The sequence below is a fragment of the Mastacembelus armatus genome, chromosome 11 (genome assembly GCF_900324485.2).
Source record: "Mastacembelus armatus chromosome 11, fMasArm1.2, whole genome shotgun sequence".
Taxonomy (NCBI): Eukaryota; Metazoa; Chordata; class Actinopteri; order Synbranchiformes; family Mastacembelidae; genus Mastacembelus; species Mastacembelus armatus.
Window position 1 is genome coordinate 10886595 of NC_046643.1, and position 27549 is coordinate 10914143.

The 27549-nt window shown below is 41.1% G+C and overlaps 2 protein-coding genes across 2 annotated transcripts in view; both read left to right on the top strand.

Annotated features, from left to right (window-relative positions):
* Positions 1-608: 608 nt before the first annotated feature.
* Positions 609-6071, top strand: rp9 (RP9 pre-mRNA splicing factor). Its single transcript, XM_026299484.1, has 6 exons — positions 609-908; positions 1107-1137; positions 1249-1378; positions 2697-2788; positions 3272-3333; positions 5111-6071. Exons 1-6 carry the CDS (start codon positions 763-765, stop codon positions 5319-5321), a joined length of 672 nt encoding a protein of 223 aa, XP_026155269.1. The 5' UTR covers positions 609-762; the 3' UTR covers positions 5322-6071.
* Positions 6072-9550: 3479 nt separating this feature from the next.
* elmo1 (engulfment and cell motility 1 (ced-12 homolog, C. elegans)) overlaps positions 9551-27549 on the top strand; it is an 85779-nt gene continuing 67780 nt past the window's right edge. The window contains exon 1 of the mRNA XM_026299766.1: positions 9551-9654. The gene's annotated coding sequence lies outside the window, so the exon portion shown is untranslated. The remainder of the gene's footprint in view (positions 9655-27549) is intronic.

Consider the following 27549-nt stretch of genomic DNA (forward strand, 5'->3'; position numbering starts at 1 on the left):
TTCACAACAAAGACACTAAGAAAAATCATCCAAATTTCATCTAATCTTCTAATAATCTAAATTTTAAGTAAGTAAGACAAACATATACAACACAAGTCAATGTAGTACAGTCAATATTAAAGTAAATGTGGAACAAATCTGAGGACATTTAGTAGCAAAATAAGAAAAAAATCAAAATAAAATACCACATAATTATAACACCAAAAGGGGAAGAACAATTTTGTTATAAAAGAAGGAATATGTTAATTCTGACATGTTTCTTTTTTTATACTGAGAAAATATGCAAGAAATGATCAGTAAACATACAAAAATAAAATGAAGCCTTCATGCACAGCAATATAACAACAAAAATAGTTCACATTTAAAATTTCAGACGACACATTAGTGTTAGCAATCTTACCCAAACTCAACCAAGCTGTACAGAAATGGGGTGATTAATGCTTATAATTACCATACATTTGAAGGACAATACATTTGTTTTGGTTGGCGTTGCCGTATTTTGAAAAACTTCAGAAAATGTCAAAAAGCAAAAGAGGATCCGGCAGCGCTTCGTGTGTTACCGTGTTTGTCCTGCAGGTGGCGCTGGACTTTCACTCACCACCCCCGGCTGCACAGGAAGTGCAGCAACACAGTTTGCTATGTAGCCGCTAGTTAGCACGTTAGCGCTATTTTCTGACTAGTTAATAAATTATCCCTGAATGCCTCAGTATTTATAAGACATCGACTTTTTTCGGGAGGCCACGGTTTGTCGAAAACAGGACAATGTCGGACAGAAAGCGAACAAGAGAGAAGGAGGACAGACGAGACCACAAGAGACACAAGACCTCCAAACATGATTTGGAGAAACTTAAAACCCACACGAAGAAACTCAATCAAGAAGTCCAACAACTGAAACACGTCGAGACATTGTGAGTAAGACAAGTGAGAGTTTTTTCTGTTTAACCTCGAAAACTTGTACATGAATTATCAATGTGTCTGAACCCCCTGTTTGTTTTGTTTTTACGTAGCTAACGTCGATTGTTAGTTAGTTAGTTAGTTAGATATAAGTTCTTTCTTCTGTGCATCATGGGAATAAAAGTTGTGTATCTGTTATTTGCTTCATGCAGCTATGAGAAACCTCCACCGGGACTCATAAAGGTAATGCTGACACAAACACAAAAGGCAGCTGGATTTGGTTAGACTTGTGTTAGCGCATGTGGTGCTTGTTTGGATGCGCAAACGTGGTGATGATGACGGTCGTTGCTGCAGGAGCATGAGGAAAAACCAGAGGACTGTATTCCTGCTGAACCAGGGAATGAAGAAGCCAGGAGCTTCTTGGCGCATGCCCCCACCAAGGGCCTGTGGATGCCCCTGGGGAAGGAGGTGAAGGTGATGCAGTGTGAGTACTCTTAATTCAGCTTTGGGGTTGCATTGCCAGAGAAAATGTACCAACCCCAGTTGTATCTTCTCAGTCCTTAACTTTTGCATTTCACAAAAGTTTCAACGCACTTTATAGTGGCATTAATTGGCAGAACAAAAGAATTTGAACCAAATTAAGATTAAAATAAAAACCCAATCTAAGATAGAGTGATTTTGACAAATGGACCAACCAAAAGCAAATGAGAAGTGTGATTTTTAGCTTGGACTTAAAAGACTTAAAGTGTTTACCTATTTTTAGGCAGCACAGCACACATGGTTACTGCAAGTGTCCTGGGAATGTCTTAAATGGCAGGAAATTATGTAGTTTCATGGCCTTAAATCTTTTGATTACAGTTACATAAATGTTTCCAACACTAAAACTCAAATATTTCCATCTAAATAGTAATTTATGGTGTCTTCTGACTGGATCACAGTTGGATTTCTTATATTCACACTAAAACAATGTCTGAACTCTATTGTGATAGAGCACGTCTATACAAGTAAGTTATTATTGTTGGTTGTAGCACTTATTGTGTGAGAACTGTAGGTGGGAGTAAACCTCCACCATGAATGTGCAGTAGTGCTGATAGGTGATTCTGCAAATGTAACTTGACATTTGTCTGTTGTTTTTCTAACAAATGTGACAGGCCTGAGCTGAATAATGGTGTTTGTGGAGATTACCTTCTGTCCTTTTGGTCAAACAAACACTGCCATTATATTCAGTGTCCATTCATTCCTTCGTCCCACTCATTTTCATGCTGTGTGAACAGCCAGGGACTTCAGAGCACATACGTACACGCGGGGCCTGTCCACAAGTTGGCATTTGTTCTGCAGAATCTGAGCATGACTCGCTCTGACTAATGTCATCATGGTTAAAGGAACGGAGAGAGTGATACAGGCATAAAAGAACTGAGTAAATGATTAAGGGCAAAACTACTGTTGCTGGATAACGCAGAGTTTGTGTGGTCATACTTTAAAAGTTATTTGTCATAGCTACAATGTCATATAAAGTGAGGAGCATTAAAATACTGTGATACTTTGATGTAACTTCTTGAAGAAGTGACTATGAATTTGAGATGGCCTGTCTTTGATAATGAGTTTGCTTCTACTTTACTCAGTGAATGTGTTTTTGTTAGTGTATGCTTTATTAAAGGTAGGCTTCCTTAAATATAATAGTAGAGAAATACCGTGCATGTTTTTTTCTTTTTTTTTTAATTCGTGTACCTGAAATGTTGGTCATCCTTTTTTTTTTTTTTCCCCTTGCAGACTCACTGATTTTTGTTTTCTTTTTTTCACAGGTTGGAGATGTAAGCGCTACGGTCACAGAACAGGAGACAGGGAGTGTCCTTTTTTCATCCGAGGCAACCAGAAAATAGAACAGTTCAGAGTGGTGAGGTTCTTACTTGTGTCAAAATAAAGCTCCATAAATATTTAGGAACGATGTGACATAATGGTCAACCATCAAAATAAATGTATACAACAACAAGGAGCCGCAACTGAGACAAAGGTTTGTGTCTCAGACCTGGGGCAGAGGTCGATCACAGGGTTGGGATGTGTTCAGTTCACCCTGAGGAACATATGGATAGCAGACTTCTTCACACAGCCTTTGAATGTGTGTCTGTGATGGAACAATATTTACTGCAGGAGGATACAGCCTCTGCAACTATTACCATAACTGCAACTGCTTCATATTTTCCCTACCTTACAACTATAAAACTGCTGACATTACACTGAGAGCAGTGCAATGGTGGGAATGTGTTTAGTTTGGAATATTTCCTCTAACATGAATAATAGCAACTCTGCTGTAGGTAGGTATGATTTTTCTTTCCTTTCTTCATAGCAGATAATGACAGATTGTATTTAATTCTTTTAGGCTCATGAAGACCCAATGTACGACATAATTCGGGAAAACAAAAGAAATGAAAAAGAAACCAGGTAAATACATTCTTTCTTTAAGTGTATCTGAATTAGAGTCAGATATTTTATTAAATATAAATGCAGTTAAAAAAAAAAAAAAAAAAAAAAAAAACAGCTTCAAGGCTGCTCTCCAGTAGTTAGTTCACACACTTGAGGACCTGCAGTTTTTGACTATTTTCCCTCAGAGGAATGGGACAGTCTCATGTGACCTGAAAATCCTCTCATGGTGGCTGATCTGATTCTCTGTGGCTCTTGCTAGCAAATAGTGTTTGACACCAGGATGTTTGGGGTTTATTTATTCACTCTAGGTGTGTTTGTGTGTGTGTCTGTGTGTGTGTGTGTGCAGAGCAGCAGCACACGCATACTCACGGGTGGTTTTGCATGCATTACAAAAAGGTTATCCAAAGGCCAGCGGCACTTTGAAGTCTCAGTTGTGCCATGTTCATTTTTGCATCGTCTCTGAGGGGTGAAATAGCCCAACCTCTCCCAGCTAGCTTGCTCTCTGTTCCCACGTTCAGTTTGAGGCACAACTTGAGATGATATCCTCCTGTCACTGCAGACATTAAATGAAACAAGTTTAGAATTGCCTTCGTCTGTTTTTATTTGATTGGTTCTTACAGCTTGTGGCTTTAGTATAAAGATGTGGGTTTTCTTTGTGAATTTTGTGGCTGGAGGTCTTTGACTATAATCGCTGACAGCGTTTGAGAAGTCTTTTTCTTCCAGAAGTGCATTTGAGGAAACAAAACACTTAAGTGAAGGAAGGGAAATTTTTAAGATTTGACAGTAAGTCATGGCATACATTTATGATGGAGTTCACGTAGGGGACTAGAAGTAGCGTGATATCCCAGGAGTTCAGATTATCATTTTTCTCTGTGTGAGCTTAGCCACTATAATGAGGCCTGATGGCCACTTCACAAGAGCCTGTCGGCCTTTAGTTAGACACATTTTCATGACTGAAAGTTAACAGCCTCAGATGTCTTCAAAATAATATATTTCTAGTATCACCATTCCCTGAGCTAGTGATGCTTATGGTCTCCAATAGTATACAACAAATATCTCTTATTTTCTCTTCTTTCTGACAAATGTTTTATAGTTTCCTGACAGATATCTTATGTTTTATAGTAGTGGCTCATGTTAGTTGTCCCTCTTTAACCTTATTTGACTATGAACAAGTCAAAACTTTCATCTGATGTAGTTAGAGAGCAGCTGAAGTAGCCTGTAGTTTCTTGTGCCATTCAGCAGACGTTAAAATAACTGATTTTACTGCTGACTTGTCCTAGTCGGTGAAAAGTGTGTGAATGTTCAAGTACTTAAAAAATAAATGTATAATAATGATCAGATGCTTGCTTTAATCAGATTTAATGGCCGTTTAATCACCTTAAATTAGTCATTTCATTGTCCTCATTTGTTAAGGTTTAGGTGAAAGTAATGCAGCATGGCTTGTTCCTGTTTTGTTAGGATTGCATTTTTAAAAAGTAATCTGAGCTCGAGCCTTGTATTTAAGTGACAGGGTGACCTCATTATCCAGGCGAGTCGCAGTGTGTTCTCAAAATCCTCCATGCGCCCTTCGTTTTAACGGGTACTTGGGCACTGTTGGCAGTTACTGGAAATATGTAACACAAGTAGACACTTGGCTAACTTAGCAACCATACAGAAATGTCAGTAGTGGTATAGAGGCAGGCGCTTGCTCAGGGACACTTCAGATGGTTGCCAACGCAGGCAACCGAGTCTGCATCAGTTGTTTTCCTCTATTCACTTCACTCAAATGCCTCCTCTCTGACCTTCTGTTTTCTAGGATCCAGCAGCTGCAGCAGCTGCTCCAGGACACCACCTCCTCCTCTTCCTCCTCGGACTCAGACAGCTCCTCTTCTTCCTCCTCCTCCTCCTCTGACCAGCGTCGCAGCAAGAAGAGGAAAAGGAGGAAGGACAAAAAGAAGAAGGACAAGAAGAAGAGAAAAAGGAAGAGAAAGCACAAGTCATCCAAAACCAGTGACTGCTCAGATTAGGAATGACATCTGAAATAAGTACCTGCATCTACGTGCTTTAAACGTAGAAATATGCTGTGAATGAAGGTAGGGGTTACACAGCAGGGAAGTGCATTCACCTGAGTGCATCAGTAGAAAGTGCACTCTGAAGATCTCCTTAAGCCTTTTCTCTGCAGGTTGAAATTGTAAAACTACATCCAGTGAGCATGACTCCTCCCAGCCGTTTTATTTGTTCCAGGGCGAAGGCTTTCATTTGCATCCTCTCTGTTAGATTGTACAGTACTGGGTCAAATAGAATAACTATATAAGTGTGCATACATGTGCCTTGGTGCATGTGTGTGTGTCATAAAGCATTAGCTGCATGGGTAATGAATCTAAAGTGTTATGAAATGAGCCAGCTGGTGAAAGAGATAGCGTTGGGTCTAATAAGATAGCATGTCAGCAAATACAGTGTGTCATTAAGAGATTGTGCTTTCCACCATATTTATATGCCTGCCATCTCACTGGTATTAAATAACTTTGATTGTAGTGTGTGTTTAACGCTGACGGGTTGAGAAAAAAAAATCGAAATTATATGTCGGTACAGTTTCAATTTGTTTGCCACATAAGCCTGAATGTTTGAATGCCTGTGACTGTACATAAATATTTGGAGTGATTTGAGGTTGGAACAAGCTTATTTGCTTTTTTTGAAAAAGAGCCACAGGGATGGGGAAAGAATGTATGTGAATGTGTTCCTTTATTCTGAGAATAAAGACGTCTCTTTTTCTCCAATGTTTACCCAAATCTGTACTGCAGAAACAATGTTTATCATTTTGGCCTGAACTTAACAAGTATGACTATTATTCATGTTGATGATGGCTTAATCCTTTGAGGATTGCGCAGTAAAACATACACGCGCACAAGTCTCGTCATTAAAAAGTACAGAGCCCAATCCTGCCGTGACCTTTCTGAGCAGCATTTTTCTTTTGATCTTGTCCTGCTAGCAGTCTGAGTGTACTTCAGAGAGAGTTTCTCCTTCTGTAGCTACAGTGCAGAGAGAGAGACTCTCCTCTTTCTGCTGAGCTGCCCTCGACAACTTATCAAAATCGTGTTTTGAAACAGCAGAATCGTGTTACGTAAAAAGTTAGCCATTTAGCAGCTACTTCACGTAAGACTTTGCCCTTTAGGCCACATTCGAGGAAGTGTGCTTTTCTCCTTCATGAGCAGCGTAGGAATCCCTGAGGAAATGAACTAGAAACATTCCCTCTTCTTAATGACCCTGACAGACAATTACAGGAGACCTACAGGGATCGAGCAAACTAGATTTCCATTTAGATTCCTGTCTTAGGCTTTCTGAGTAGCTCAAATGCTGTTGGGAGTGTTTGTGTGAGAAATTACAACTCCATCAAAGATTATACAGATGACAGATTACACCACCATGAAAGCATTTCAATTCCATTTTATTTGCTCTCATCCCTCCTGCTTTCCATGGCAGCTCTGTCCATCCTTTTTCTGCTGCTTTGACCAATAACCTAAGATAAATCAGCTTCATTGAAGCAATCTGTTCTATGCTGACTTCTCTCTCTCTCTCTCTCTCTCTCTCTCTCTCTCTGAATAACACAATGAATCTCCCAGATGAGATTCAGTCACAGAAGCAGCTCAGAGGGAGGTTGCGCCACGTTGAGAGAATTTCGTCAGCAGAGTCTTTATTGAAGCACTTTGTCTTCCTGGACAAAGGACAGGTCAGATCGAGTGCCAGGCTGGACTCGTTGATCTTGTTGGAGCCTCAACATATTTGCAGAAAACTGCAAAATTAAGCCTTTATGACCAGATCACTGCGTTTAACTTACAAATAATAATATGTACCTAAAGAGACAGATGTAGCAATAAGGGTTAATTCTTCTTGGTTATGTGATTTCATCTTCACACCAGATGTGCAGATGAGTAGAAGTTCATCCAGTGGTTGTGAAACAGACACTGTATAATTCCAACGAAGTTACACAACCAAGCAAAAGTGACAGCGGAGGTAAATATATATAAAGAAGCCAGGAGAAGGCTTACCTTGTAAGATGCAAAACAATATATGAGTCTGCCTGTGAGTGACTCTGCATTTTACTGAATGCAGAGCTACATTCTTCTGCACTGTGAGTCTGCGCTTTATTGAATGCATCATGCAAGACTTCTAACCATATGGGCTTTGTTAAAACCACTCCACTGTCTCTTTGCTGTCTGAGATAAAAGGATTATCATCTTCTGAGCTCTCTGATGTCATTTTGACCGCTCTGAAGCTGAGAGCTGAGGTGCAAAAGTCATCAAAAATGGGAATAGAACCGAGGAATAACACAGTGGTTTTGTATAGTGACTGAGGGCTGAAAGCAAAACAACAAACAAGATGATAAAGTTAAGAAACATCACAGATTTCACGTGTGCATTATACACTTTCTGTATTAATTTTCATATACATTTAATACTACTTTTTCGTTTAAGTAAAGAATATTTGACAATAGTATTTGACTATTCTGTCTGTCAACCTCTTAGTAAACAGTATGTCAGCCCCTTCATGTAGTAATTTGTGAGGTTACTGAAGTACTTGTGTAGTCTTCGTGATCCTATACTTGTTTTTGCCACCTTGTTCCTTGTCTGACTGCCTGTTACCATCCCTGCCACGAGTCTGGCAATAATCAGTTTGTTTTCTGTTATTTTTGGTTCAGTCCTGCTTTCCTTCTCAGCTCGTGTATGCAGTCAAATTAACAATTTAGTCGCGTACACAGACTGTCATTTAAATGGGCAGAGCTCTGTGTCCTGTGTTTTTCACAGAGAACAACAAACAGGGAGAAAGAGAGAGAGAGAGAGAGAGAGAGAGAGAGATTTCTGCTGGATGTGTCGCTCCAGATTATTTACCAGGACGGACAAGGCTCCTATATTAATCCTGCTCCTGCTGAGTGGTGACAAGGATGAGCTGCAGAGTGTCTGCTATTCACCATTCTCTCTCTCTCTTTCATTCACAAACACACACACACACACACACACACATACGCTCAGTTTAATATCAGACAGTCTGTAATCATCACTGACAAAATTAAAGGGAAGTGGCCTCATATGGCTCAGAGCTGCTGCAGTCAGTCTGTGAGGGAGTCATATGTCCTGTTGTACCAGCGAAATCCAATGAAACTGTAGGTTTATGCTTTATGGAGCCACTTCCGAGCTTTATTAAAGCGGTTCCCAACATAATCTAGCATTAGAAGATCATAATCGCTCCATCCAAACAGTTGTGCGAGTCTGTATGGAGGGCAGAGTGCGTTCAATAAACATGAATTATTGAAACCATTGTTCCTGTTTGTCTTTCCCTCCTTCAAGACTAGAGGCAGCCATGCTTTTCTTTCAATGATGCACCTGAACCTCACATCTCCCTTAGTCATTGGTCTGTGTTTGTTTAAGACAGTGCAGGCAAAGCTGCTCTCCACTATAAAGAGCTTTGGGTTTAGTTGTAACATTATCATATATAATACCATATTTTTGAACTTAAAAATATATGTAGTGCTATACTTTGTTCACATATTCTTAAAAAAATATATTACAAAGCATGTTTTTGGTAGATTTGGTAGATAAAAACATCATTTATTATCTATGTTAGCTCACTTTATCTTTCATTAAACATTTACCTGAATCTATTTAGTACAACACTGACACCTAAACATGTAACTATGAAATTAATTCGATTTTTGGGTGGGAAAAAAACAGCAGTAAAGTGCACATTCACTATTGTGTGCTGGTGTTTCTGGGAACTGTTTCTTGCTTTCTCAAGAATAATATTTAGATAATATTTAGTCTTCCACCCAGAAAAAAAGCTTTGGGAGGGGCAGGCTTATGAACTTAAATATGAATTAGTTTCCCACATAAAAGACTAATAAAAACACTGCATTTGTATTGTTTTGGCTTTAAATGATCAGAATAAACACTGATAAAACAAACAAAACATCTTTAAATTCGAAACGTGCGAGGTTGAACATCAGGGGGCAGGGTTACGTCACTGAAGCCTGTTTCTGATTGGAGGATATGTTGACTTGTACTTAATTAAAGTGTTAGACCCATAATTCACAGCTGAGCAGGCAAAACCTTTAAAAATTAAAAATAAATATAAAATAAAAGCAGTTTATTGGTGAGTCGGTGAGTGCGGCTCTGCTCCCTGGCACTGACGGGCCAGGCCAGCAGACGGCAGAAGGAAAGAGGAAGTGGAAACATCAGGGCTATCTCCAGTGCACAGGAGAGAGAGGGAGAGGAGGAGGAGGAGGAGGAGAGGGAGAAAACAGCAGTGACACACACACAAACTCCGGACATCGGAGCTGTAGTGGAAGAAGTGTCCTCGCCTCGTCAGGTATGTCATGTATGCAGGAATATTGGGCTTGAGCTGTGTTTTCGGCTTCACTTCCTTTCGCGTTTTGTGCGTGTGTGTGTGTGTGAGGGAGAGATGTTGCAGTCGAGGGGGGAGATTGTGCTTTGAGAGCGTTTCTGTCTCAGTTACACTGTAGCGAGATAACAGTGTGTTGCCTTTTCTCTCCCCCACCGCCTGTTTTTACTTTGTCAAGTGGCCTTAGTGGCTTTTCTCTTAGGGAGGGGGATGTTAAAGGCGCTGTGCTGTTATTGACATATGTCTGATAGAGGCATCGTAGCTCACTCCGCTTTCACACACACACACACGCACACACGGACACGGACACATTGAAGTGCAGCGCAAATGAAACTGCCGGTAAATCCGTTGAGTTGCCGGTGCTTTTGTATTAAAAGCTGCAAGTTGTGTGTTTTTGCAGCAGCTGCACTGTGGAGGAGCCGAGGCTACCGCTCCCCGGGTTGTTTTGTTTCACTGCATGCTGTTTGCTGTTGTGCCTGATGCAAAAATAAATAAATAAATAAATGAATAAATAAAGTGATGCGGGTACAGACGCCTCTGTTTTCACCCCAGTGCTCACTGAAGAGGCTCAGGACAGGCAGGAAAAGCCTCTGAAACAAGTTGAAACTCTCCACTGTCCCCCATGAGATGAAAAACAGTGACAGCGAGGATGCATTATCATTTCCACTCATCCTCTAACAGCATGTTTCACATGCCTTTACCTCTTATCAAACCTGCACATCGGAGCATCCTCAAACTTTTCATCTAACCCTGTGAATTAGCTCAGTGTCTGCAGTTTGACGCTCCTTAAGCACAGGCAGTTTTTGTTCTGCTTGGATTTTATGATTCGCTTTTTTTCTGATTTTGTTGACCTGCTGGTTGTTGTGAAAGCCTAGCGACTTCCAAATGTCACTGTTAGACTTCTGTTTGAGAGGAGTTTTGCCTCAGGTAGCCTTCTTCATCGTGGTTTTTGTTGTTTTTGTTTTTTTTATTTGAACAAGAAATACCAGAAATGTGCCTACTGTAGATAAGTGATTCTCAACCAGAGCTATTTGTACCCCAGGCTGGACTGCAGCAGTTACTGGGGTGTGTGTGAAGTGGTTGTGGAGTAGTTCGTCTAATTTAAAAAAAAAAAAAAAAAAAAAATTATAAAGCTTGATTTGAGCAAATGAAATGTATCCAACTAGTTGTGTTTCAGGAGGAAATGGATGTAACAATAGAGGTTACATGTTGGTTTAATGCTGAATATTGGTACGTTTGGCACAAAAACCTAGTGGCTGTGACAGGACCAGTCGAGTCTGCTGGAACAACTCAGCAACAAAAACTACTTTAAAATTGATGGGTGAAAGTAACAAATGGTTGAAAGTTAAGAGTTCTGGCAATCCAACCGGCCGTGGTACAAATACGAACTTCAACAAGAACAGAACCCCTGGTCCGTGTGTCCTCAGGTATCACTGAGCAGCCATTAATGGACCACAGCAGCATCCGGCTCTGCCTCAGCTCTGTCCTCCTCACATCAGCAGTCGTGGTGCCTTCCAGGGACTGGGCTGTCATCTTCTCTATGTACCCCCCCCCACCCCCCTCCCCCGTGTCCCTTCAGGCCTCCAGGCACCTCACTGATAGAGCGAGAGCCCATTTACATGCCCTGTTAGACACCAAAGACGCCCCTATTGTGATGGGGCCGCATGCATGCCGGCATCGTCGTGTCAACTCAACAATAAACACGGGCAAACATAGCCTAGATACAGAAGCACAGGGACATATGCAGCCATGGCTCTGACACAGATTTATGAGCGGTAGACTTCAGGGAATGTGTGAGACAGCGGTTCTGGTTTCAAGTGTCGTTCTGTCAGTATCATTGAAGTAGAAAGTTAGAGGTTATTGTCTGGTTCTTCCTTGCTGTAGTCATCTGTGCGGATGTAATGCATGGTTTGATGTGAAATCTGATTTTCTGTCATGGAGACATTCCAGGTTGAGAGATTCTGTGTTTCATTGTGAGGTTTTGGCCTGTGTGCACCCCCGTCTATGTGACTGTGGTCGATAGTCGGTCAGAGATGTTTGGTTAGAGATTTGGGTCTGGCAGATCTTTAGCAGTCAAGGAATGCAATGTTCAACACATACTTTGGAATAAACCACTAACTTAAGCTCGCTGTCCCATTAAACAGGCGTAAAAAGTTTAGTGTGTGTGTGTTCAGCTTTGGCCAGTAGCTGTCCAGGTCGGACGCGAAGAGTGATGGAGGCATATTTCAGTTTTACAGCCACCTGAGGGACCTCTTTGTCAAAAGTAATGCACACACATGCAAAAACAGGTTTTATTAGCCACAGCAAACCTCAATTTCTTGTTAACTTTCACGCCCAAATAAATGTTTATCCCTAGAGGGTGTTAAAAATCTGATAGAAATGGTGTGTCGCCACACGAGAGCAAATGAAGAGTGAGGAGGCACAATACGGCAGCTCTGACTTGCACCATAAGGCAAATAAAGCGATGGAATTAAATTTGAGTGCTTGGGTCTTTTGTTTTAAATACTGAAACATAATCCAGGAAATTAGATTAGTGGGAAGAGGCAGCTCGGAGTACTTTTTGGAAGAGGAGGATGGGTGCTTGCCCTCGCTTATTGAGTTGCATCACATACGAGATCCTGGTGTGTAACTGTTTGACGCTGCCTACTGTTTGGCATCCTATCACCGCCTCCTGAAGTGCAACCTTGCCAATTTCTGAACTGTGTTTCTCTCTCCTCTCGACTGTAACCCCCCCCCATTCTCCTCCCTTTCCAGCTTGTTATCTTTCTCTCATTAACTTACTCTCTTACACTTGCTTTCTCACACATGCAATCATAGTGTTACTCTCATTTTAGCATCCTTCCATCCCCATCTCTTGCTCTTTCTTCTCATTTGCTTACTCTCACATTGCTGCTCATCTCCCATCTACTTTCTCACTCTCTGTTCTTACTCCCTTATGGGAAATGGAGCTATGTAAATAGTTTTTTTTTTTTTTCCTTGATGTATGCCCGCCTGCTATCAGTCCATCTTAATGAACTCATTTCCCCCCATAGTTTCCTGAAAGCCTGGGATTAAAGTAGCACCAAAAAGTTTTCCGGTCATCCTTTATGTCTTCATGTGCCAACAGCCACAGAGAAAGCTTATACTGGTGTTCCTGTTTGCAGCACACACTGGTATGTTTGTCCTTCTGCAGCTTGAGGTTAGATTAATTTGCAGATCCAAATGAGATGAATGTTGCCATGCATAATTGCTCCCTGTGGCATGGAGTTAATTAAAACAGCAGGTAGATACTGAAGGTGTGATGGGAAGGTGCCAGACAGCTAGACAGACATAGGTGGGTGAGAAGAAATCTCATAGGTACTGCTGCCATCTTCTGCTCTTTAGTTTACTGATTGTTGCTTCGGGCTAAATTCAGAGGCAGGTAGCTTTTATGATTGTGAAAAAGTGTGATAAATAAGAAAAAAAAAACGATAGAAAGCCGTGTTGTTTCGTGAAAAACTGTGATCTCTTGCGTGAGTGCACTCATGAGTGCATTGTGACCCTTTACCCCATTCTTCTGAAACTATATGTTTTGTTCATCGGGTACAAAATTAAACCACTCTTAGAATATGGAGCAGTTTAAGCAGCGAAGATCCACAGGCGTGTGTTTCAGCCTAAGTCTAGACTTTATGTGGAGTGAAGCAGCCGTAGATGACCCAGAAACTGATACGATTCCCTGTACATGCTCACTCTGCCCGCTGCATTCCAGCTGTGGTGGTGCCGCAGAGCTCAGTAAATATTGAGTGAGAGGTTAGCCAGCTCTTTTGCTCTGTGTGGGTCTGTGTGTTTGTGGGGTTTAGCATCTCTCAGCTAAGAGCCTCTCATCCAGTGAGCCTACTAACCCAGTAGGATAAGTGGCTAGATCGTCTTTCGGTCTAACCAGTATACCCCCCACTGCAGCTGTGTAGTAGGATCGTGCCTGCGAGTGTTAACAGTGCACAGGGTATGATTTATGGCATGTGTGCACAAGCGCTGCATAGATTTGCAGATTTTCAGTGCTGTGTTGCTGTGGTAGTTTTTTTGTTTTGTTTTGTTTTTCTTCAAGGCTCGACTGCATCATTTTCACTGTAGCGACATGCTGGTGTGTCAGTATGACCCAGGTTCTAAACACTGTTTTTTTTTTTTTTTTCTCCCCCCCAGCTCGAAACTAAGTATAACTTTTCCCTTGTGCATGTATTTCATTGTATTTGTCTGTGTCTCATTCCTTTAGGTGGTGTGCAGTAGTATGGGTCATGACGTGATCCTTCTGTTGCTGTGTATGTGGTGGTCCTTTGCCTGTACATCACTCCATCCATCTGTTCATACTCCCATGCTTTCCTAGATACATGCATGCATTCATCGGCTTTTTGTCAATCATCACATATGTGGATCATTGCTCAATCCCTCTATATGAGTTTGAATCCCTTTAGGACCTAGAGTGTGTGCTTTTCCCTGGCAGGATTTCACTCTGATGTCTTATGTGAGTGTGAATCAATGAAGGCGCTCTAGTTGTCTGCACTGCTGTCTTCAAAGTGTGCTTTTTTGCTATCTACAGAAAAAGGTTAAACCAATAGTTCATGAATTTTTTTTTTTTTTTTTGTCTGATGTGATGATGAGTTTTCTGTTTGATGTTAAAGCCATGGAAGGAATTGAGAGATTGTTATATATTGTGTTTGTGTAAGTTGCTAATGTGTTATTTGCAATTTTTAACAGTGTGTATCACATTTTGAGCATATATGTTTTGCTTTAGGATGGTTGCTAGTGGGAAAAAAAATTAATCACAATGTTTATTTTTTTTCTTTCTGGAATCTCTGATCGATCGGTTGAAAGTTAAGTTGCATTGTGGGTAATTTAAATGTCAGGTTTTGATAAGGAGGAAGTGTGCATAAAAACCAATTATTGGTTCTGCTTTTACAGTGTTTTAAAACTGTCCTGCATGAACTGTCCAGTTAACTTGTGGTACTGTGTGTCCTAAGCTGAGAGGCTGTAGAGATGAAAGTAAAGAGTACTATTGCACTATCCCTGAAAAATCCTTGAGGTTTCAGGGCTGTACTGCTGTAAAAACAGCAAGTGCCTGAGGCCTCTCTGGTTGACCTTTGGTGCTCTTTATGTGCCCTTTCCTTAAATGTTGCAGACTTTGCTTTAAGAAATCACCTACAATTCATAATCAACTCACCTTAGAAATAGGGGAAAAACAACATTGAAACCCTACAATGTTTAGAAACTGATAACACAACATTGCTGATAATGTTATATTAAGCAAATGAGCTGGTAACGCACACATTAGTATCACTCTTTAATGGGTAGAGAAGTGCCTCAGCTCAATGCACTGGCACTGCTACATGGTCAGCTCAGTCTCTCAGGCCCAGTTTTGCATCAATCAATACACAGAAAAAGAAGAGGGGGAGAGGAGTTTTTTTCTAAGAAAGAAACAGTCAGACCATCTGTGTATGTTTGCAGTGAGTCACATGTGAAAAGCCGCGGTCCAGTCGGAGGAGGGCCCGGTGTTGTCTCTCTGTATGTCACAGGCGTGCTCACGCAGCAATGATCTTGTCAACGCCATGACTTGATGAGACTGGACAGCACATATGGAGGTGCAGAGAGGTGCCCCTGAAATAAAAGCAGCCTGTTGTTAAACTCGATATAGGAGACGAAGGGTGTGACACTATTTCTAAGAAAACTACAACCTTATTCATTTCTTATTTTACACTTATGTTCCTACCTAATTGCCAGTGGCCACTTTCCTTGTTTTCATCTTTTCCTCTATTAGTCAATTTAAGCAATGATTATTGAGTCTCAAATGTTTTTTTTTAAATCTGTTGAGACTTTGTTTATTCCTTGCTGTGACTGAAAGGGAACCAAAGATAGAAGCTCCTCTTGGTATTTTCTCCGCCGTTTTTTTTAATAGGTGCACCGAGATTGTTCATTTCAAATTATTTCTGTTGGTGTCGACCAAGAGACAGGTGCAGTAACGTGTTGGATAATTAATGCATGGGCTGAGATTAAGGATCTGAACCCATTCTGTCACGATGCTGGCCCCCACGATGTCAACATGCCTCTGCGGTGTTTTCCATTAGACTAGTCATAGCAAACCCAAGAGAGAGAGGAGATAGAGGAGGAGTGGAGGGCCTCTCATAACACACCAAGGTCACCAGCTTGCTTGTTCTCTCTGGCTGGGGAACTGCAAGCCTTGAATTGAAGGTGTGTTGCTTTATGTCGGGGCTGCCTCTGAGTCTCTGAATAAATCAAAACTCTCAAGGACACAGGGAAACACACTTGGACATCACATTCTTTCACTCCTACTTTTACTGTCAGGCTTTGTCTTTGTGTCTCCTTTTCTTAGACCTTCCTAGGTGATGCACTTTTGTCTTAATTTATTTATTTTTCTTTCATTTTCATCCTTTTATCACTGCTCACCACCTCCTCTCCATCATTCACCTCCAACTTCTCACCACGTCTTTCTATATTGCTCAGTTTCTGACCCTCGCTGCCCACACATGGACCAGCAGCTCCACTGTTCAGCAGACAGGGCATCTGGAACAGATCGTCCTGCCCAAGGCTCCAGTGGTCATCTCTCCTGCTGCTACTTTTAAGCTCAATAGCAGCCTGAAGTGAGTTTCTGCTGGCTCCAACCAGCCAGTAAAAACAAACCATAATCACCCTCACACCCCGACGCTGCCTTTCATCACCCGTTGGCAACAAGTAAGTGCGATCTGTGGCTGGGAAAACAACCAGTGAAGAAGACTTCTTTTGGTCATACTAACGCCTCCCCCCACAGGGCTCATGATGCTGTCAAAGAAGAACAACAGGTCAGCAGGTGGATGTCTTTGAGAGGCTTAATCACAGAGCTCAGCGATGGCTCATATTTTCTTTCCTCTTCAAGGGTTGAGGTTTCAACTGTCTGCCCTTAGTCACTGAGATTTGAAATTGAAATTTACACGTTTGTGCGTATCATGATGCTTTTATATGTCTCTTTTCTGTCTTAATTACAACTTATAGGCAGCTGGTGTCGTTACAAAATGAAACTGCAGTAAAAAGTAGTAGTTGTATTTGTGCTGTGGAGTCACCCATAGGACAAGTGGGAGTGATTTTTCTTCATGTTTTGTGCTTACTGGTGTTTTTTCTTAGCATCCCTGATGCTGTTACCTCAGACTCAGATGGGCCGTTGTTTTCAGCTTTGGATTCTGTTGCTGTTTGTGGCCTGACATGATTCCCCATCTGTGGCCCACTTGCCTTACCCCGTGTCACCCTAGCTGGTCTGTTCTGTCCACATGTCAGTGTTTTCCATTTCCTGTGGATGTCACACGCTGCCAGTTTAACCTTCATCTTATTTTCAGCTTTGCTAAAAACTGAAAAATAACATAGTGCAGCTCACCAGGTTGGTATCAGAATGGTTCTCTATTGAGAGAAAAGGGGTATTGTAGTGGCAGACTAACTGGGTTTAATGTTGCCTTCGGGGTTTGTTGCTGCGTCTGTTCTTTTGTTGTCTGGAAGGGAAGCTTAACACTCTCTGTATTTTGCTATGTGTGCGTGTCCGACTTGTCTGGGTGGATTTTCCAGCCCAGACAGTGCTCTGGAGGAGAGGCACAGGAAATACCAAGGGCATTTTTACAATACCAGGAGAGCTCCTGGATGCAGAACAGTCGTTAGACACGTGGTAAATGTTTGTCACGTGCAAACAAGGAGAAGGTGTGAATAATTGCCATGAAGAGCAAAGGTGTTAACACTGAACCTAGATTTTAATACACAGGAATGCGCCTCTTCTGAACTGACGGTGGAAAGTGAGCCACTTCCTGCTAATATCTGCATGTGAGCCGATCCGTTTCCTGTTGACAGAAAGTGTGAAGAGAAAGGTCAAAACATGCAGGCACAACTTAGTGTAATGTGGTTAGTTGTTAATGTTTTTCAGTATCAATTACAGGGCAGGCAGAAATGAAACATGTCGTGCCTGGTGTGTGTTTCCATGTTCTCAGTGAAGAGACGTATGGGGGGCTGCTGCTATGCGCCGATTACATCATTACAATGACATCGTACCCACAGCAATGAAAGCCTGGCCTGAGGAATGCCCTTGACTTGTGTTTTTCTTTTCCTCTTTCTTCCCCCTAGTTCTGTCTTTCCGTTTCACATAAATGTGGGTTACATTCAATTAACCCATAAAAGGCAAAAATCTGGTTCTTTGAATCCTATGCCCCAGTCCATAAATAGCCAGAATTCAACCTCATTTTAGTTCTTGTCGCTGCATCTGTACCACAAGCAAAGCTCCCACCCTCAGTTTAACTTACATCTAGACAATAATAAGGCAGCCATGAGCAAAACCTCAATGAATGACTTCACAGGGCTTGGGCTGGGCACGGAGAGGGGATAAAAGTGTTTTAACAGTGGCCGGTCACCACACTGCAAGGGTGGAGGCCGAGCTGGCATCGGAACGGACTCGTGACTGACTAGGCAGGCAGGGCTGAGGCCTGTCAGTGGGTAAACATAGAGAGGGTAGGGCAAGATTGTAGCATATGGTTGGAAAAAAAAAAAAGATGTGGGGGATAAATAAATAATAATAACGCTATGGAGAGTGGGAGGCTAAGAGCAGAGCTTTGGGTTTAGCAAATTAAAGGGTGAGCCCAAAGAGTGGGCATGGGGCATCTGTCAGGAGATGGAAAGGGACTGTGGTGACAAAGGGTGTGGCATGCACAAAGTCAGGCAAAGAGCCTCAGCAGGCAACAGCAAAGAACAATCTGAGAGGCAGTGCTCTTAAGGCAGGAGAGACGGGCAGGCCACATGGAAATTACTCTAAAAATCAACTCAAGTGTATTATTCGTAACAAGCATGAGCACATGTGTTGTGGTTGTGTTCAGTGGTGTGATACTGATGAGCTGTTGGTGGTTGGTGAATAACATTGTGCCTCCAACAGTGCACTAAGTCAGTCAATAGGGGTGGATAGGAGAAGAACACCCAGTAGGGAGGATGAGAGTGTTTTGGTGAAGCCAGGTCTTGAGGCCAACCCAACAGAGGTGTGTGCCGGTGGGCGTGTTTGTGCGTGTGTGCGTATGTGTGTGTGTGCGTGCGCGCGCATGGATTTAAGGCTTGGTTGATGTATAGTCACAGCTGGGGGGGAAGCTGTGGGAGGGGACAAAGAGAGACAGCTGGCTGAGCAAAGGGTGAGTGTAACGAGGAGTGTGTGTGACAGTCACAGTGACTCCTTTGTTCCCACTCACTTGTGCCAGTCACAGTATGTAGATGGCTGATCTGTGAAGTGACTGAATCCTTTCACAGCACCTAGTCCAGATACACAGCCTAGCTTTGCAGGGATGGATTTTGATAGCCCGTCTTATTTTGGATCTGCTTCCAGTTTAATAAAATACCCGGATTTGTTAAGCTCTGCGGCCAGCACATCCTTTATCCTCTCTGTATAGTCTCTGATGTTCTCTGACTCCACCGACAAATAAAAAAACATACATTGATGACATGTAGAAACAGCTCGGTGATGCTGAGGTAAACCAACATCCCGAGCAGCTTAAATGTTTCAAAGTCACGTTCGACAACTACCGCTATAAAAGAACTGTTCCGAAATAAAATGCTACTGAACCTTATCCCTGTGTCTCCAATGTTTGCAGCACACAAGACAGCCCATAACCATTTCCCATAATGTCAGTTCTCCTGTAGAGCGGTTATTACTCTTGTGATGATAGTCATCAGTGTTAACATAATTGTAGCAAGAACCTGTTCACTATATGCTTAGGTAATGAGTGTTGTTGAAGTCCTGAGTTATAGTTTAATAAGAGGGAGTAATTTTTGCTCGGGTGAAGACCAGAGCCATGCATGTGCAGCAGTCCTGTGTGTGTGTGTGTGTGTGTGTGTGTGTGTGTGTGTGTGTGTGTGTGTGTGTGTGTGTGTGTGCGTGTGTGCGCATGTGTGTGCGTGTGCGCGTGCGTGGAGTTTATCGAGATGCAAGGTCACTTGAGGCAGCTTATTCCACCTTCCTTTTATTAAACCTGTGTGGTATGTGAGTGTGTGCTCACATGTGCATTTATCATTTTAAGCATGTTAAGTTTCACTCCTCAGAATGCCAGTAGCCCTTACATAATAGACCAATGGATGGAGGATGTACTCTGTAGCTTATTCCCCTTTAATATTAAAAGGTGTTTTTATTTTTCTCTCTGCATCTTAAAGTATGCACTCTACCACCTCCATCTAGCTTTCCAATTATTCTTTTTTAGGAGTTCAATAAGCCTTTCCAGTGCCTGACTTCTTCCTCTGAGTATCTGAACCATTTAGTTCAAGTAGGACGAGTAAAAATAGCCACAAATCAATCCCAAATGTTCTCGGGCTCTTCGCACATCTCGATCTAGGCTAACACAACCCAACAGGGGGATGGAGTGACACAGCGTTCAGCGCTGGGCAGAATGACTGGCAGTCTGGCAGGAGGGCATGTTCAGTAAGAAACGTGGCTGGTGACAACGATTTGGGCCTTGACACACTTTAAAAGCCATTAAAGAGGCAGCGGTGGATTATGGTTTGATGAGTTATGATGAGGACATGACCTTTTGGTTATTACATGCTCCAGTGGAGATGGTAATCCTCCGAGCTATTGAATTTAGCTAAGTGGAAACCATGTTGCCATTAAGAGATGTATATGACGTGTACAACGTTGCAGCAGCACTTCCCGGCAAACCAAATTATCAGTAGCACAGAAATGTCACATACTATAAGGTCTGGTGTGTTTCCATAAGAGAGAGAGCAAAATTTAAAAAAAGACCTGCAGGCCTAGGGAGTTATGTGTTTCATCAGCAGGTGAACAGAGCATTCATACATCTTCAGATTATAGTTTGTGTGGGGTATTTATACTTTTTAACTTTTTTTTTTTAATGGCCTCAAAAGGGCATTTTGTATCTTTTTCAACTGTATCCCATTGCTCATGTCAAGTAGAAAAATGGTGTCCTCCTTTTCGTTAACAGAAATAACCACCGAGATTTTCTAATTTGAAAGCCAGTCTGACTCCAGCAAAGTCGGTGTGACCTGCAGTATCGGGTCTCTCAGCATCACTTCACTTCAGCAGCACATACAGCTTAAAGTTGAGTCTGGCCCAGATACAGATGTTAATGTTGCCACAGTTCTAGTCTAGTTTTAAGCTTCTTTTTGTTTTTTTTGCATTTCTGTTCGTGCAGTTTTATTCTTACACGAAAATGATTGTGCATTGTGTGCAGGGAGCAGCTGGGAGCTCCACTGCATCAAACGGAGCATCTCAGTTTCTTAAATCTGATGTTAGCATGCAGTGGTAGTGCTACAGCAGCAGTGTTGAGACCTTGTCGTTGTGTGTTAGTCCTGTCCTCACTAGGCACCCAACATACCAGAAAGTCTTTCTCTGCATCTGAGTTTGATGGGAAAATCTGCTATGCAATGCACACACCTTGGCTGAATGTATGACATGTTTCTGTGTTTGCCTGTATGGGCCTCACTAATATGATACTGTCTAAAAGCAATTGTGGTTTTGTATGTTCACCTACACACTGAACAAAATCAAAGTCAGGTATTGGTGCCTCAGATGTAATTTACAATGGAAATCCCCTGACCCAGGATGCCCAATCTTTCACATCCCATTTAACAACATGTCTTCATGAGGAATTAAGCTAATCAAGTCTGAAAAAGCTTTCTAGTCATCAACGTACCAGTGATTTTGTGTTATTTAAAATGAAATTTCTCTAACATTAATTGGTTTGATTAGGGATTACATCATCTTTGTTTTTACAGACCATTCATTGTTCCCAAGTCCAAACATAACCTCTAAAAATAAATCAAAATACATTGTTTACTTGTATTGTTGTATAACAGTATTTCACATTTAGTATCCACCTCAACTCAACCATGTATTTTTCTTATTGTTGTGTCACTTGGATGTTTAACTTTCACTGCACAGAAAGGTTTTAAAGCTGTTTCCACATTTATCTGCTGACACACCAGCATGATTTGTTTGGGCAACATGCAGCTTAAAAACCTCCAGTGCACACACACCTGGAATGAAAATGACCTTCAGAGAAGTAGGAGAAACCTCGTGTTCAGTAGTAAAGCTTTTCAAACTAAGCAATATTTGCATATTCATAGTTTCAGTATTTTTTTTTTTTTTTTGTTAGAGGAAGAAAAAGTAGATGTTATTTTAAAAAAGTGTTTTGTGTTTTTTCTTTTTGTGGAGAAACTATCAGACCCAAGTAGGAAGTATGCCTACACAGGCTTCATGTTTCACATACATGAACGAGCAGTTGAAAATAAAATGCTTTTATTCTTCCTGTTTTTGTGCGTGCGTGCGTGCGTGCGTGTGTGCGTGCGTGGTTTACTGTCGACACAAGCACATAACATAAAAAACATTTGGACGTCATACAGTGAATGAGCTTATTTTCTCCTCTAAATATAGAAAAGTTGTGAACTCAGTACATTTTAAATCTCAACTACACCACCGAGAAAGTGAAACAGTTTCAAGTCACAAAGGATCCATTGGTCAGTCAGAAGTAATATTTATTATCATCTGCATTTGAAAGGTTCCATTTTTTTTTGTACCCAGGCACTCCAGGTTTGTATAAACATCAAGTTAATACAGTAAAGAAAAAGATGCCTCTGATATATTGCATGAGTTTTTGCGAGTGTTTCATTGTGGTTCATCATTTGTTTTTGCTCATTTTGAGAAGAAGCTTGTTTAACAGGATGTACACCATAACACATGAGGCCTTATGCATTTAGTAATTACCATATTGTTCTGTACTGCTGCCTTTGGGCAGAGAAGTTTCTCTTTTCTCTGTAAAATGAGTGAAACTAAGCCTTTAGCTACAGTATTGTTCTTGCATAATCTCCTCTGCTCTATTCTGGGACTTGCACAGAGCTCATGGCTGGCCGGCAGTGCAACCACGCTATTCATATGTTCGTGAAACTTCCCATAGCATCTGCCATTTGGTTTTCAATTAGCAAACAGAATCTGTACCAAGATTATCTTTATCATGAACAGCAGTAATCCAGTTAAGGAATAGAAGGTCCTTTAAGATCCCCCAACCACCCATTTTTAAAAGTCTGTTGTATTTTGCTTGCATATGCACTTGTGGCTGTGTGCCCATCTTTTCCATAATAACTTCTTGTCTGGTACTTTTTTCCTGCTTTCTGCTGTAATTTTAGCACTTTGAGGAAGTGGGATTTCAGTCTGTTATTTATTGCTAAACTCTTGGTAGAACAGAAAGACTCTTAAACTTGACCTGCTGAATTGAATGTAGGGGCCAGTTAAAAATTAATGAATGACTGTAGGTTTTTCTTCCTTTTCAAAATTGATTTTTTAAGCGTGAATAGAAAGCATTTTGATTTTCCAACTGCTGCTTTTGCATGTTTTTTTTATTTTTTTTTTTTATTTTTGTGACCAGAGTTTCTGTGGGCCTGACTAGCAGGCATGTGTATAAAACACATGGTCTTATGGTGCAGTGATGGAGAGGACTTATTGACGTTCCCATCAGTAACATGGTTTGATTAGCTACATAATGTGGAAGCTGGAGTTGTTCATAATAACTCAGTCTTTTTTTTTTTTTTTTCCAATGCCTGCTCAGCTTAATAGCCTGAACTGTGTCAGGATTTTTATAGACAAAAGGCAGTTTATGTTTGTGTGGTTGTCTTCTATGAAATGCTCCCACTTCAGAATGAGAGGGGGTGTGAGAGAGACGTGCTCCGATATACTCGTTGTTCTGCTGGAGTAGTCGAGGTCACTTTATGATGGAGGCGTTCTTCTTCTTATGAATGAAGAATGCTGTGCTGGTCCCTCCTGATACTACAACGCCTCCCGCCTCCTCCGACACACACACACGCATACTTACATACCGGTTGCACAATTAGACAATGGGACTATAGACCTGTTTCCATGACTTCACTTTCTGACCAACCAAAAAGCACCATTCATTCCCATGTCAGTCACATGACCAGGCAGGGTTTTTGTATGGTCATCTCTATATATAACCCCCACCACACACACATACACAGACATAGACATAGGGTGCCAGTGAACTTTTTTCAGGATGGTTTGTTCCATCAAGCATGGCCCCAGAGGCCCCAATCATTGTTTTCTGCAGTGATCAGTCATGGGGAAGCTCCAGTCAAACCATTCCCCGGTCCTCCCCCTACCCTCTGCCGCTTTTGAAGAATTGCACTTTGATGGATTTCTACATCACAAACTGTTGTGTCTTTGCAAACAACACTCTCATTGCATTTCCTTTAACTCTCTTGAGCGTATTCCAGTTTTTGCTGTTTGTTTGATATTTCACATCTCTTCGCCTTTGATGACGAAGAAGGGAAAGATTAAGATCCCACAGTGGGGAAAATGTTTTTCTTTCTCCTTTCACTTCCGTCTTCACTCTTCAGTTTCCCATGTGACAATATTAGGAGTTAAATTTTACAGTTACAACATCTCTTAAAAAAATATTTTTAATTTTTTTGCAGTAAATAGCAAATGTGATTTTAATGAAAAAGGGACTGTTCAAAATTCGCTTCTTTTCTGAGATTCAGATGACAAGATGAACAACGCAGTTTGTTCATTAAAAGGTTTTAGTGTACAAGCCATTGCAATTTGGAAACACTTGGGTTTTTTTTTTTTTTTTTTTTGACATATTAGTGGAAACCCTAGACAAAATATGTATAGTAGGTAAAATATGTGTTGTGGAGTAAAAGTATATTCCAATAAACATTTGGTTGAGTCCTTTCCGTAAGTTGCAGGGTGATTAGCTGTACATTGTTAATATTCTGTATATTAAAAAACAGTCCTCTTCCTCATTCCAGTCTGTTCCTTTAAATATCCAGGCGCTTCTTTCTGGCTTCGTCCGAACACTTCAACTATCTAAGCTGATTATACCAAAGGCCCGATGAGCCTGCAGCCACACAAGCAGCTGTGGTGACTTCTGGGGATGCACGTAGAATAGCTGACATTTTCATCTCCCTGTCACACATCTCCCCTCTTGGCAAAGCTGGAGTAATTTCAGGTGTAGAAACCCCTGTTATCAGACTCAGAATTTCATCTGAGCTACAGAAAAGGCTTTGGTGAGGATCAGAATGGCTGAGTGCACAGAATTTCTTTGTGAAAATCATGTATAAATATGCACTTTTCTTTCACTGTGACTGTAGCTGTGCTTGTGAAGTAGTAAAGCCTTATTTCTTATTCAGATTCCCAGCCTGTTTGCCACTAAAATAGATACTAATGATTGTACGAGTCAGGGTGCACACAATATGGTACATTAATTGTTTCCATCACAACTAGAATCCAACAATTTCCGAAATGTTAATGTTTCCCGCTGCTGCAGGAGTTTGAACAACAGCACTGGATCAGAGTATTTCCATAACTCAGTCCTATATCTGTCAGTTTTGAAAAAATACACAGTGGAGAGTGGGTGTTTGACCTGGATAGGCTGTTTCCAGCAGGGTTGAGAGGCCTGAGAGCAGAAGGTCACACTGTCAGTGAATCACTAAGCTCGTGGGCACTCTCACACTAATACACACACACACACACACACACTCTTCCTAACTGGCAGTGAAAAGGCTTGCAGGGTAAACACCTAATTGTGCTCCTCTCTTCTGTTTTTAAGCTCTCACCACTGACCTTGATGCTGACTGATATTGAGTTATGTAATGGGGGGGATGGCATGTTATTTTTAAATGGAAAGAGAAAAGAGATTGTGTTTGAACAGAGCACATAGCCTATTGTGTTTCAGTTAGCGAGGCAATGGAGGAAAAAAAACAACATGCGTAATAGTCACCTTATGTAACACTCTTGAATACACATGTTGTAAGTGCAGAGAATTCATATATATATATATGTGTGTGTGTGTGTGTGTGTGTGTGTGTGTGTGTGTGTGTATATATACACACTGAGGTATTTTAATGGTATCGCTGGTGTTTTATAAGCACTTCAATGTCCGAAAATATCATGAGTGGAGCTCACAATGTTTGTTTGCTCAGAATTTTCTAATTCGGGTGTCAGATGTTGTTAAACGCCAAATAAATTCAACTGAAAATCACAATGAATTAAATCATTATCTGTTGTGATATTTATGACGACGCGTGGCTTTTAAATGCATTTAAACAGCAAACATTTCGCTTTTATTAATGTTCAATATTGGCTGAAGCTGTAGTTAGGTTAGAACTTGTGTATCTGTGTTGTAATTATTTATACCTCTGTTTTCAGGTTTCATGTAATTTTCCTTTTTTCAATAACCTGAAATTAATTATTTTATTTTTTGTTTTTTCCATTTCAGAAATGTCTTTAAACCCCAGATTGCAATTTGGCACTTAAATAGGAGCAGTAATATTACTGGCTGCAATTTAAGCAATGAAAATATTGTTTTTTCTAAAAAGGAAACCAATTCACCAATTATGTAAACATGTCTATTTACTGTTGCTCTTTAGTAAATCACAATGACTTCTTATCATATTACTTGACTAATCGATACAGTACATTTGATTACTACAGTAATCGATAGCTGCAGCGTTACTGCATAATATAACTTCACCTACATGATTCACTGTCTGAAATTCTGACTCTGAGTTTCGTCTTCCGTTTAAATTTGTTGCAGGTTAAGTAATTTTGTGTTCATTTGCATAATTTAGACGTTTTTTTTTTTCTTGCTGCATCACAGATGGGAGAGAAGAAGAAAAGGATCATGTCTTGATGACTGATAATCAGATTTTTCATGGTTTACTATCTAGCTATGCACAGATAGTTAAGGATTTGGGTAATTAACACCACTCATTACACTAGAGCAACAAAACAAAAGAATAAAATGTGCAAGACAAGGCAAAGCTCAGCATGGTTTTACTTGTAATGTGGCAGATTTGAGTGGTTTTGCTTTGCATACACACAGGTTTGGTCCATTTCCCTCTGAACCTGCGTTGTGTAAAACAGCTGTGAGACAAGCAAGGAGTCAGCAGTTAGCTGCGTGACCACATCTCGATTATAATTATTATAAACTATCACAGAGGATAATAAGAGGATACTCGAACCGCCTGTGGGCAGTGAAACCCAACTAACAGTGAAACTCTACTTGACATTTCATGCAGCGAGATAGACAGAGGAGTGTTTGGCCCAGTTAAGTAGGTGCTATAGCCAGCAGGTTGTGTACCTATGAACTTTGCCTTCAGAAAACACAGGAAACAATACACTACGTATATGTAAGAACTCTTTAAGGCCATGCTCTCATTATGGTGCTGCTTTGAATTGACATCCCTGTAGTCTTTTCATGCATTACGCTGTGCTTTGATGGTTTGCAGACCAGCATATGCAAACATGGAGGAGAACTGGACTCACAGCTGTAATTCAATGAAGATCATCTGGCCAATGGGAATGATCTGCTGTTACTACATATGGTTCATGATAATTTCATTACAGTACAGCTTATCAAGCTCAGACTTCCTTTTTAGACAGACAGGAATCCTGCCTCCCTCCCAGTGTCCTATTCAGTATGGGAATACTGGGGCAATGTGTTTTTTCAGGCAAATACCGTGTGTTTAATCACTGAAATGAAGACAACTTGCATATATTAGCTTAGCAGCCAGGCACAGGCAGCTGCTTTGTGAGCAAAGCCAACGGAGATAGTTACTGTTCTGTTTTTAGAGCTTAGGTCTTTTCGGAAGCGATATATTGTGCGATCATACACCTATTTTTGAGTTTTTGTTTCACAAGATGATGTGCAGTTCGGAGAGTTTTTGTTTATAGTAATAATCAATAACTACCAGAGTTTGGTGTTTACAACCAAGGCAGGCTACTCCTTTTCAAGCGGAGTAAACCTTAGTGTGGTTTTGAATAAAAGATGATCCCCTGAGGTGTCGTGGAATTATCTTCGTCAACAGCCTCCTCTGCAAGTGGGA